The sequence below is a fragment of the Mirounga leonina genome, unplaced genomic scaffold, assembly GCF_011800145.1.
Source record: "Mirounga leonina isolate KUSES-001 unplaced genomic scaffold, KU_Mleo_1.0 Mir_152, whole genome shotgun sequence".
NCBI classification, from domain to species: domain Eukaryota; kingdom Metazoa; phylum Chordata; class Mammalia; order Carnivora; family Phocidae; genus Mirounga; species Mirounga leonina.
The window spans coordinates 5962297-5975966 of NW_023270380.1; the positions used below are offsets into that span (position 1 = coordinate 5962297).

At 39.9% G+C, this 13670-nt stretch overlaps 1 protein-coding gene across 3 annotated transcripts in view; it reads left to right on the top strand.

The window, feature by feature from the left end:
• Positions 1–13670, top strand: part of TBCE (tubulin folding cofactor E) — a 94304-nt gene that overhangs the window by 43731 nt on the left and 36903 nt on the right. For all 3 annotated transcript variants that reach the window (XM_035008495.1, XM_035008494.1, XM_035008496.1), the window contains exon 3: positions 6837–6921. In XM_035008495.1, coding sequence (XP_034864386.1) covers positions 6837–6921 — 85 coding nt within the window. The remainder of the gene's footprint in view (positions 1–6836; positions 6922–13670) is intronic.

Sequence of the window (13670 nt, forward strand, 5' to 3'; positions counted from 1 at the left end):
CCCCTCAAAATATTTTCTAATTTACATTGTGTGGTTTTTAAAAATTAAAACTGAAATTTTTATTTAATTTTTTTTTTTTAAGAATTTATTCGAGAGAAATCACAAGCAGGGGGAGAGGCAGAGGGAGAAGCAGAAGCAGACTCCCCGCTGAGCTGGGAACCCGACATGGGGCTCTATCCCAAGACCCTGAGACCATGACCCAAGCCAAAGGCAGATGCTTAACCATCTGAGCCCCCAGGCACACCTGTGCTTTTTTTTTTTTTTTAAGATTTATGTATTTATTTGAGAGTGAGAGAGAGCCCACACGCGTGTGGGGGTGTGGAGGGGCAGAGGGAAAGGGAGAGAGAATCTCTAGCAGACTCCCTGCTGGGTGTAGGAGCCTGACGTGGGGCTTGATCCCGGGACACTGAGATCATGACCTGAGTGGAAATCAAGATAGGACACTCAACCAGCTGTGCCACCCAGGCGCCCCTGTGCTTTCTTTTTTGACGCAAGGTAATTTAGAATGATACGGCTTAGTTTCTACACATAGGAGGATTTTCTAATAAACCTTTCGTTATTGACTTCCAGCTGAATTCCACTATGTACAGAGAAGCTACTCTGTGATTTCAATCTTTTATATTTTTATTGTAAAATGCACAGAATATAAACATCACATTTTTTACATTAAGTGTGTAGTTCGTGGCATTGGGTACATTCATATTGTTGTGTAGCCATCACCACCATCCACCTCCAGAACATTTTTTTATCTTCTCAACCTGAAATTTCATACTTGTTAAACAGTACTTTCTCATGCTCCTCTCTCACCAGTCCCTAGCGACCACCATTCTACTTTCTGTCTCTTGGGAATTTGGCTATGGTATTTGTCTTTTTTTTTTTTTTTTTAGGTTTTATTTTTTAACTTAGAGTATGTGCATGTGAGTGGGGAGGAGGAGCAGAGGGGGAAGGAGAGGAAAAGAATCTCAAGCAGACTCTGCGCTGAGCATGTAGACCAATGCGGGGCTCGATCTCACAACCCTAAGATCATGACCTGAGCCAAGATCAAGTGTGGGACGCTTAACCGACTGAGCCACCCAGGCGCCCCTATGGAATTTATCTTTTACTACTGGTGTATCTCACTGAGCATAATGTCCTCAAAGTTCATCCATGCTGCTGCATGTCAAAACTTCCTTCCTTGTAAAGGCTGAATAATACTCCATTGTATACACGTATCACATCACAAAGAATAAAATACTTAGGAATTAACCAGGGAAGTGAAAGACCTATACAATGAAACCTGTAAAACGTTGCTGAAGGAAATGAAACACAAATAAATGGAAAGACATCCCATGTTCATGCATTGAAAGAGTTAACTATTATTAAAATGTCAGTACCACCCACAGCAATCTGAAATTTTGTTTGATCCCTATACAAATCCCAGTGACGGTTTCTGCTGACTCTCTTAATCAGAACGTTTAGTCCTTTTTTCACTTATTTGTTGATAATTTGGGTTTATATCTACCATCTTACTATTTGCTTTCTATTTGTCTTGCCTCTGCTTTTTTTTCCCTTTTCCCCCCCTCCTTTTCCTCCCTTTTATTGGATTATTTTTTAAACTTTATTTTTCCTCTCTATTAATCATACTTTTTTTATTAAGTAATTATCATGGAGGTCAAAACATGCATCTGTGACCTACAAAAGTCTAATTAGTAATTTTACTTCTTCCTGGACTTATGCAAAGACCTTAGAATACTTGAATACTAATTCTGCTTACCCACTTCCTAACTCCTATGTTGGATATTTTTATCTTTGTGTGTATAAAGCACCAAGAACTGATAATAGTTTATATCAGTTTTATTATCCTCAGGTTTTCACCTGGGATAATTTTCTTTATCCTTGAAGATCACCCCTATAATTTTTCTTTGCTGAAATTGTCTTTTTTTTTTTTTTTTTTTTAAAGATTTTATGTATTCATTTGACAGAGACAGACACAGCGAGAGAGGGAACACAAGCAGGGGGAGTGTGAGAGGGAGAAGCAGGCTCCCCGCGGAGCAGGGAGCCCAATGTGGGGCTCGATCCTAGGACCCTGAGATCATGACCTGAGCCGAAGGCAGACGCCTAATGACTGAGCCACCCAGGCGCCCCTGTTTTTTTAATTTTTGAAATTGTGGTTACATGCATATAAAACATAAAATTTGCCATTTTGACCATTTTTTTAATTTTAATTTTTATTTTTTTTAAAGATTTTATTTATTTGAGAGAGAATGAGAGAGAGAGAGAACACATGAGAGGGGATAGGGTCAGAGGACAAAGCAGACTCCCTGCCGAGCAGGGAGCCCGACGCGGGACTCGATCCAGGGACTCCAGGATCATGACCTGAGCTGAAGGCAGTCGCTTAACCAACTGAGCCACCCAGGCGCCCATTTTGACCATTTTTTATTAAAATCTTTTAATTGTAAAATATAACAAAATTTACCATTTTAACCTTTGTTGAATAGGCTTTATTTTTTAGAGTAGTTTTAAGTTCACAGCAAAATTGAAGAGCAGGTAGATTTCCTCCTGCCCCCACCCATGCATAGCCTCCCCCTTTGGTAACCAGGGTCCCCTACCAGAGTGTATATTTGTTGCAATTGACAAACCTGTATCGATACATCATTATCACTCAAAGCCCATCTAAGTTCACTCTTGGTGTTGTATATTCTGTTGGTTTGGGAAAATTTATGATGACATGTATCATACAGAGTAGGTTCACTGCCTTAGAAATTCTCTGTGCCCCACCTATTCATCTCTTCCTTCCCCATAACTATTTTTAAAATGTTAACATACTTAATAGTGGTAAAATATACATAACATAAAATTTACCATTTTAACCTTTTGTTTTTTTCCATCTTAACCATTTTTTTTTTAAAGATTTTATTTATTTGAGAGAGAGAATGAGATAGAGAGCATGAGAGGGGGGAGGGTCAGAGAGAGAGGCAGACTCCCTGCTGAGCAGGGAGCCCGACGTGGGACTCGATCCCAGGACTCCAGGATCATGACCTGAGCTGAAGGCAGTCGCTTAACCAACTGAGCCACCCAGGCGCCCCATCTTAACCATTTTTAAGTGTATAGGTAAATAGTGACTAGGCTAGGTATCTCATATAAATAGAACCATATAGCATTTGTCTTTTCAGGATGGCTTAAACAAAATGTCTTCAAGGTTCATCCATGTAGCATGTGTGAGAACTTCATTCCTTTTTATGGCTGAATATTCCATTGTATGTGTATCACGTTTTTTATCTGTCCATCTGTTGATGGATATTTCGGTTATTTCTACCTATTGGCTATTGTGGGTAATGCTGCAATGAACATTGGCATACAAATGTCTGAGTCTTCTTTAATGCCTGTGGTTATATGCCTGTAAGTAGAATTGATGAGTTGTATGGTAATTCTACATTTAGCTTTTTCAGGAACCACCAAAATGTTTTCCACAGTGGCAACACCATTTTATGTTTCCGCCAGCAGTGTATGAGGGTTCCAGTTTTTCCATATCCTTACTAGCGCTTGTTACTTTCCATTATTTTGCTTATAGCCATACTCTTTTTTTTTTTAAGATTTTATTTATTTATTGGAGAGAGAGAGAGTGAGAGAGAGCATGAGAGGGGAAAGGGTCAGAGGGAGAAGCAGACTCCCCACCGAGCGGGGAGCCCGACATGGGACTCGATCCTGGGACTCCAGGGTCATGACCCGAGCCGAAGGCAGTCGCTTAACCAACTGAGCCACCCAGGCGCCCTGCTTATAGCCATACTCTTAAGTGTGAAATGGTATCTCATTGTGGTTTTGGTTTGGATTTCTGTAATTATTAATGATCATCTTTTCGTGTGTTTATTGGCCATTTGTATATCTTTGGAGAAATGTCTGTCCAAGTCCTTTGTCCATTTTTTAGTTGGGTTGTCTTTTTTTTTCTTTTTTAGGTTTTTATTTTAATTTCTGTTAGTTAACATATGGTGTTGTATTAGTTTCCAGTGTACAGTATAGTGATTCAACAATTCCATACATCACCCAGTGCTCATCATGACAAGTGCGCTCCTTAATCCTCTTCAGCTATTTCACCCACCCCCCACCCACCTCTCCTCTGGTAACCATCAGTTTGTTGTCTATAATTAAGAGTCTGTTTCTTGATTTGTCTCTCTTTTTTTTTCCCCCTTTGCTTGTTTTGTTTCTTAAATTCCACATATGAGTGAAATGTGGTATTTGTCTTTCTCTGACTTATTTTGCTTAGCGTTATATTCTCTGGCTTCATCCATGCCATTGCAAATAGCAAGATTTTGTTCTTTTTTATGGCTGAGTAATATTCCATTGTCTATATGTACCACATCTTCTTTATCCATTCATTCATGTGTGGATACTTGGGCTGCTTCCGTATCTTGGCTATTGTAAAAAATGCTGCTATAAACAATAAGGATACATGTATCCCTTTGGATGTATCCCTTTGAATTGTGTTTTTCAGTTCCAGAGGGGTTTTTAGATTTTTTTTTATTAAAGATTTTTTTTTTTTTTAATTTGTTTAACACAGAGCGAGAGAGCACAAGTAGGCAGAACAGCAGACAGAGGGAGAGGGAGAAGCAGGCTCTCCGCCAAGCAGGGAGCCCGATGTGGGGCTCGATCCCAGGACCCTGGGATCATGACCTGAGCTGAAGGCAGCCGCTTAACGACTGAGCCACCCAGGCGCCCCTCAGTCCCAGAGTTTTTATTTAGGGCTTGAAAAAATACATTTTTAAAATTTTCTGCTGAAATTCCAAGCTCATCTTTTATTTTCCTGAAAATATTAAAGTTAAAACTCCATTATGCAGATGCCTGATGAATCTGTTTATGTTGGCTGTTGTTTTCCTTGGTTCTCAGTCACAGAGTCTTTGTCTTTGTCTTTCTCTATGCTTGGATATATTTGTTAGAGTGCCAGATATGATGATGAAAAATGATAATTTGAGCTTTTTTAATAGTGTTCTCTTCCTCCAGAGAGGACTGAAATTTACTCTGGCAGATAGCTAGGATTAGTAGCAATCCTAGATCACTTTAAACTTATCTGAGAATGAGATTACTTGAAGTTGGCCTTTAATCCCTACAATGGTTAGTTTATTTAGCACTGGTTCCTCCTTACTCTTAGAAAGAAGACATTTTGAGCCCAGTACAAATCCTAGAGTTTCTCAGCAACTTTCACCTTCCTTGGGGGCTGTGATTTTCAGTATTGATTTCTTAGCCCCTAGCATCTGTCCAAAGCTCTGTTCAGCTTTTTAGCTTCTTATATTAGAATTATCAGATGCCTCAGGAGAAAAGATTGCTCTAAATGCTTATTCAGCTCTTTCTGTTTCCCTCTTCTCCCACATGTTGGCCTTGTAATTCCTCACTGCCTTAGTAGCTCTCTGGGATGTACACATATTTTTAAAATTGTAGTAAATATGCATAACTTAATTGACCATTTTAACCATTTGTCAGTGTAGAGTTCAGTGGTATTAAGCACATTAACATTATTGTGCAGCGTTCACCACCGTGTATCTGGAGCTCTCCATTTTACGAAACTGGAACTCTGTACCTATTAAATAATAACTCCCCATTCTCTTCTCCCCTCAGCCCCTGACAACCCCCATTTTACTTTCTGTCTCTATGAATTTGACTGCTCTAGGTGTCTGATATATGTGGAATCCTGTCTTGTCTTTTTTGTGTTTAGCTTATGTCATTTTAGCATAGTATCTTCAAAGTTCAACCATGCTGTAGCATGTCTCAGAATTTCATTCCTTTTACAGGCTGGATACACCACATTTTGTTTGTCCATGCATCATTAATGGACACTTGGGTTGCTTCCACCTTTTGGCTGTTGTGTATAATGCTGCTATAAACATAAATATGCAGGTATCTGAGTCCCTGCTTTCAGTTCTTTTAGGTATATGCCCAGAAGTGGAATAGCTAGATCATTTGGAAATTCTGTGTTTAGCTTTTTGAGGAATTATCTAATTCTACTGTTTTCCATAGTGGCTGCAGCATTTTATGTTCCCATCAGCAGTGCACAAGGGTTCTAATTTTTCCACATCCTCACCAGCACTTGTTATTTTGTTTTGTTTTGTGACTTTTGCCATCATAATTGATGTGAAATGATTTTCAAAAATAGTTTATCTAGCTTTTCTAGTTTTCATCAGGAGGGTTGATCCAGAAGTGAACCTCTCTGGCTTTCTTTTGCGCCTAGCACGGTACTGAATATAGAGTGGAAGGGAGGAGGAAAGGTAAAGAAAATGCTCTGGAAACTGAGGTGGTATAGAAATATAAGGTATGAGTCATAGCAAAATGTGATGGGTAAGCCTGGCCTTCTGGGATTAGAATGACCTGGGTTTGAAGTTGTGTGACTTTGAGCAAGTTATTTTACCTATGGTGAATAAAAGATACGTTTATATATAGATTTTTATTTTATGAAAAGCAGATTAGTAGACTAGGACTCCAAAAACTTGCATTTTAGTCCAGGAATTGGTAAAAAAAAAAAACAACAAAAAAAACCACTATCTGCTTTATGTAGATGAAATGTCTGTTGTGAGGCTAATATGAGATATTGCAAAGAAACTTTCTGGTATTCAGTAAGTGCTCAATAAATTTTAGCTATTGTTTCCTGCAGTTGTAGTTTTTGTTGGCTTTTGAACCAAACATGCTATCGTATTTGTTGATTGCAGTCTCGAGTCCAAGGTTAACTTGCTCTTTTTCAAAAGATATTTTTCGCCCCCCACAGTGTCTGTGTGACAGGGTTTCCATTGCCATTGTATTTGCTTGCAGCAAAAAGGAGCATTAATTATCTCTGTCCTCACTTATTCCTCATTTGGTTTTTCTTATTCTGCTAGGACTCTGGTTAGGAGTAGAATGGGACAATCCCGAGAGAGGAAAGCATGATGGAAGCCACGAGGGGACTGTGTATTTTAAATGCAGGTAATTTTTCATTATGAATTTGCGTGGTTATTTGGGGTAATATTCAATAGTTGAATAAAGGGGGATGGGGAAGAAGAAATGTTTGGCATTGGGCATAGTTATAATGTAGAATTCGATGTATTTAAAAAAAACAATTTGCAGTTTTTTTCCTTAGTTTTTAAAACTCTGGCTCTTCACAAGTAATGTTGCTTGCTTTTTCCGTCTTTGTGTTTTTTTTTGACCGCTTCTTTTAATTGGATGAATATAAACATTTCTCATTGATTCATTAACAATTTACAGTCCACTAAGTGAATAATAAAAAGAAATAGCTTAGATATCCAGTAAGAAGCAGTTGATTAAACAAAATACAGAACATCCGAATAGTGGAATGCTAAGCCACCATTAAAAAAAGCTCTTATCATGGAAAGAGTTACACTTTATATTGCATGTCTACTAATATTTTTAACTGCTTGATTTCAGAGAAACTTCATGAAGCTTTGAAAAAGATGGTGGGATGCTTTCAGACAGAATCTTTTAAATTTTTGTTGTTTGTTTTCCTTAGTAGGTTTCAGTTTCTCAGAAAGATCTTGTTTTTTTAGTTATTTGAGAGAGAGAGAGAGCTGGGGGGAGGGCAGAGGGAGAAGGAGAAGCAGACTCCCTGCTGAGCAGGGAGCCCAACGCAGGACTCGATCCCAGGACCCTGGAATCATGACCTGAGCCCAAGGCAGAGGCTTAACTGACTGAGCCACCCAGGCGCCCCTCAAAAAGATCTTTTAACATCAAGCTTATTTTTCCTTAAGTGTGGCACAGTGAACGCAGTCCTGGCCTGGAAGTCAAGAGGCCTCTAACTCTGCTCTTAACAATCCTCATGACCCCGAACGAGACTAAATTTACTAACCTCTAAAATGGGGATCAAAATTAGATAATAGCAAAATACATTCCCCAGCCTACCATTCTGTAATTTTAGAGAATCAGGATAGAAGAAGAATCAACATGTGTGTAGAGGCAGATAGATGGCAGACATGGAATGAGGCCAGCTCAGAATGTGTCAACAGTTCATAGAAGATGGGTTTAAGGAGGTGTGGAAATAGAAATTTCTTATCCTGGCCTGTTGATCCCTCCCCTACCTGAACCATGACCTCATAAACCTTCCAGTGAAGGAACTTTTCCTGAAGAGCCTGCCCAGCACAGTTCCCTCTTTAAAAGCTTGCCCACATCATTCATGATTGCATGGACCTTAATGGGCTCTAGATGGAGTGATGTTTTCACTCTGGTTGTTCTTAGTGTAAAAATTAAGAGTTGTCTTGGTCCTGACAGATCTTCAGGATTTGCCCTGAAGTGCTGATGGGAAGCCTCGGTTCAGGGACAGGGACTCAGTGTTTGGATTCTTGCCCTTGGAATAGCATTTCCTTATTTCATCACATCTTCTAGTGTGGTCATGCCTGAGCATTTACAGACTGAAATACGTGTTCTCCTGTTACAAACTGCTGTTCTTTCATTTCACTGAAATGATCCTTTTGTTAATTTTAAGTCCTATATGGGTAGGTAATGTTAAGTATGAATTTCATTTCAGTACATTTATGAGGCAGTAAAGGGAGCATTGGGTCTGATGTGGTGGAGAACCACTGATCTAGACTAAAGGATTCAGCTTTATAGCTGTTAATGCTTATATTGGTATAATTAGAACATGACTAATAGAGATTATATCAGTATCTTGGAATCTCTGCATTAGACAAAACAGATTACAAATTACATGTATTTGTTACTAAGTTCATTGAGATCTCTTCCTAATATATCATGCACACTTCTTCCCTGTCAAAACCCATGTTTGGAGGTGGCCTTAGGAGGTGATCTGGTCCACTCCCTAATCCTCTTCTGACAGTGTCACACCAACTACTTGGGTGGTGGTCATTTCATGTCACTCTTTAGTTTTAATCCGATCTCTTATATGACCTGAGGTAAGTATGGCACTCTCCTGAGCTATTACCCATAATTAATATTTTGACACAGTTTACAGGTTTATCCCAGAATTATGGCTATGAACCATGCTCCCAGGTGCTTCTGTTCTCCATCTGTTGTTTTTTTGGGGGGAGTAGAGAGGTTCAGTTAAGGTGATTAATCTTGAAGTTCTTTCCACCTTGCCCCTAGATGGCAGAGTGATTCCCAGTTTTTTTTCTTTCAACCTAAACTAGAGAGTATACTCTAAACAGAACTGTGTGGGCCAGTATTCCGCTGCTCAGGTTTTATTTAAAATGTTCTCTTTCTAAGCAGTTATCTTACTTTTCTGGTGAGCAAGAAACTTTTTTTTTTTTTTAAGATTTTATTTATTAGAGGGGCGCCTGGGTGGCTCAGATGGTTAAGCCTCTGCCTTCGGCTTGGGTCATGGTCCCAGGGTCCTGGGATGGAGCCCCACATCGGGCTCCTGGCTCAGCGCGGAGCCCGCTTCTCCCTTTTCCTCTGCCTCTCCCCCTGCTCATGCTCTCTCTCTATCTCTGTGTCTGAAATGAATAAATAAAATATTTTTTAAAAAATTTTATTTATTAGAGCACAGAGGGAGAAGGAAAAGCAGGCTCCCCGCTGAGCCAGGGAGCCAGATACAGGGCTTGATCCCAGGTCATGACCTGAGTGGAAGGCAGACGCTTAACCAACTGAGCCACCCAGACGCCCTTCTTTTTTTTTTTTTTTTTCCTTAAGATTTTATTTTATTTATTTGAGAGAGCAAGAACACGCACACACAAGCAGGGCAGGGTGGGGGGGGACGTGGCAGAGGGAGAGGGAGAAAGCCCAATGTGGTTCTTGATCTCAAGACCCTGAGATCATGACCTGAGCTGAAGGCAGATGCTTAACCCACTGAGCCATCCAGGCGACCCCCCCCCTTTTTTTTTTAAGAAATCTTAAAATGTGACTTGTTGGGGTACCTGGCTGGCTCAGTCAGTAGAATATGTGACTCTTGATCTTGGGGTTGTAAGTTTGAGCCCCACATGGGGTGTAGAGAGTACTTTAAAATCTTTAAAGGGGTGCCTGGGTGGCCCAGTTGATTAAGCGTCCAACTGTTGATCTCTGCTCAGGTCTTGATCTCAGGGTTGTGAATTAAAGCCCTGTGTTGGGCTTCATGCTGAGTGTGGAGCCTACTTAAAATAACTAACTTAAAAAAAAAGAGGGGCGCCTGGGTGGCTCAGTTGGTAAGTGTCTGCCTTCGGTTCAGGTCATGATCCCAGGGTCCTGGGATCGAGCCCCGCACTGGGCTCCCTGCTCCACAGGAAGCTTGCTTCTCCCTCTTCCACTCCCCCTGCTTGTGTTCCCTCTCTCACTGTGTCTCTCTCTCTCAAATAAATAGAATCTTTAAAAAAAAAAAAAAAAAAAAGACTTTTCTTTGGCACCAGTGAATGGCATACTTGACACCAGAGGAAACACACTGTTCTAGACTTTGTGCACAATACTGGATAACTTAAAAAATTGAATCTTGATTTGCTCATCCCGTGTGTGTCATAAGAGTGGTGTAAAGTATTTTGAGGTTCTTGAATTAGCATTTATGGATTAGTATAAATTATTCCCCTGGTATGGTGTAAAGTGTTAAAAGAATTTTTTTTAAAAAGTCACTGTGTATGGATAGTTTGCAGGCAGGGCACATTTCTGCAAAAGATGAAGAAGAGAGGCATTTCATTCTTGGAAGACTCCCATAAATCAGGTCAAAATAAAAATCGTGTCACTCAGGGTCAGTCTACAAAAAAACTGGGCTGTTTTTCCATTGGGAAAATTAGTTTACCAGGTCAGTTCTCACGTAAAGCACTGTACATCGAGTGAAATGGAAGTTATGCAAGCCTGCCTAAAAGGCTGTAAACATGTCTAATTTTGTCGGCGGCAAAATAGGGTATGAAGATCAACAAGATTTATTGCAATCTCCCCAGAGACCCAGCTCTTCCCAGGATGTAGCATCTAAAGCCCCAACAAGAAAAATGCTTACTATGGGGAGTTTTGGATCTGTGGAGGGTCCTTGCCTTTGAATAATATTGCCAGATTCAAGAACTAAAAATACTAAATGAATAGTGAAATTTGGATTTTTGGATCAACGGCCAATCATTTTTTAGTATGAGACATGTATGGGACATACTTATACTAAAAAATGATTGGCTGTTGAATTTCCTGAATTTTAGCTGGCGAACCTGTTGGAGAGGTAATAGTGCAGACTGAATCTCAATGACAGGGCTTCATGACAGTCTTCCTTTCCCACAAGGGCCATGGTCAGGATGTTGATTTCATTTAGAGCATCTGTAATTGTTGGGCAGAAGGAGTATGGACCCAGAACAAGCTGAATGCTTACAAGAGAAAAATGTGTAGACTCTCCTCCTTCCACTCCCTCCCCTCCCCCAATTTTTTTCTCTTTGAACAGGGCTCAGAATTTCAGTGTTTGAATATACCATCTCAGTATTCCTCTAGATTCTCAGTGGAGTCTATGTAAATTATTAGTTTATTTTTGGAGATTTGTTGTTATTGGTGGGCACTCACTCACTTGGTATTTTTCAGTATTTGTTGGTCTGTTTTGTTTTCTGAGAAACCCTCCAGGAATGTTCCAGAGGAGACTGATCTTTGATGTTATCCTTTGATCTGTAAAGGGCACAGCATCTACTTTGCAGCTACCTAATACATACCATTCTAACTCCTTTGATCTGCCTGCAGTCAAACTAAACAGTAATAAAGATCTCTTCTTGAATGTTCATTACCACTGTTTAAAAAGTGTAAATTCAGAACAAAAAGTGAAAACCATGGCACTTGTTTTGCATTGTGTTTTCTCATTTATTAGAACTGTGCTAGTGTTTAAACTTATGTGCTCAAACTTTTTCATTGATTTTTTGTTGCCGTATAGTTGACATACAATATTATATTAGTTTCAGGTGTACAACATTGTGGTTTGACAATTCTATGCATTGTACAATGCTCACCACACTAAGTGTAGTCCCATCTGTCCACATACAATGTTACTACAGTAATGTTGACTATATTCCTTGCACTGTAGTTTTCATCCCCATGACTTATTTTTTTAAAGATTTATTTATTTTAGGGTGGGGGTGGGCAGAGGGGGAGAGAATCCTTAAGCAGACTCCCCACTGAGTGCGGAGACTGACATGGGGCTCGATCCCAGGAGCCTGAGATCATGACCTGAGCCAAAATCAAGAGTCAGCCGCCTAACTGACTGAGCCACCCAGGCGCCGCCCCACCCCCCGTGACCTATTTTTAACTGGAAGTCTGTACCTCTTAATCCCCTTCACCTGTTATGCTTATCCCCACGTGCCTCCCCACTCTGGTAACTGCCAGTTCTCTAAATTTAGGAGTCTGATCCTGTTTTTGTTTGTTTATTCATTTGTTTTTTAGATTCCGCATATAAGTGAAATCATATGGTATTTGTCTTTCTCTGACATATTTCATCTCACATAATACTCTTTAGGATATTGTTGTCATGAACATGTAGTGTATTCCTGTTGTCGTGAATGGCAAGATTTCATTCTTTTTTATGGCCGAGTAAATATTCCATTGTGTATTTGTATGTCTATACCACATCTTGATCCATTCATCTGTGGATGGACACTTAGGTTACATCTGTATCTTGGTTATTGTAAATAATGCTGCAATAAACATAGGGATGCATATGTTTTTGAATTAGTGTTTTTGTTTTCTTTGGTTAAATACCCAGTAGTGGAATGGCTGGATTGTATGATATTTCTATTTTTAATTTTTTGTGGACCCTCCATACTGTTTCCCATAGTGGCTGCACCAATTTACATACCTACCAACAAACAGTGCACAAGGGTTCCCTTTTCCCCACATCCTTGCTAACACTTATCTGTTGTCTTCTTGATAGTAGCTATTCTGACTGGTATCTCATTGTTTTTGTATATAGGTATGTATGCATTTTTAAAGATTTCATTTTATTGAGAGCGAACATGAGGGGGGGGGGGCAGAGGGAGAGGGAGAAGCAGGCTTCCTGCTGAGCAGGGAGTCGGATGTGGGGCTCCATCCCAGGACCCTGAGATCATGACCCGAGCTGAAGGCAGATGCTTAACTGACTGAGCCACCCAGGTGCCCCTTGTTTTAATTTTTTTTAAGATTTTTATTTTTAAGTAATCTCTTCACTCAACGTGGGACTTGAACTTACAACCACAAGATCATGACCTGAACTGAAACCAAGAGTCAGATGCTCAACTGACTGCACCACCCAGGCACCCCTAAGATTTTAAGTAATCTCTACACCCAACGTGGGGCTCGAACTTACAACCCCAAGAGTCAAATCAAGAGTCGCATGCTCTATAGACTGAGCCACCCAGGCGTGCGCCTCATTGTGGTTTTGATTTGCATTCCCCTGATAGATAGTGATGCTCAGTATCTTCTCATGTGTCTGTTGGCCATTTGTAGGTCTGCTTTAGAAAATGTCTATTCAAATCTTCTGCCCAGTTTTTAGTTGGATTATTTGGGGTTTTTTGGTGTTGAGTTGTATGTTTTTTTATGTATTTTGGATAATAACTCCTTAGTGGATATGTCATTTGCAAGTATCTTCTCCCATTCAGTAGGTAGCCTTTTCTTTTCTTTTTTCTTTCTTTCTTTCTTTCTTTCTTTCCTTCTTTCCTTTCTTTCCTTTCTTTCCTTTCTTTCTTTCTTTCTTTCTTTTTTTCCTTCATTCCTTCTTTCCTTCTTTCTTTCCTTTCTTTCCTTTCTTTCCTTCCTTCTTCCCTTCCTTCTGTCTTAACTTCCTTCTGTCTTAACTTCCTTCTGTCTTA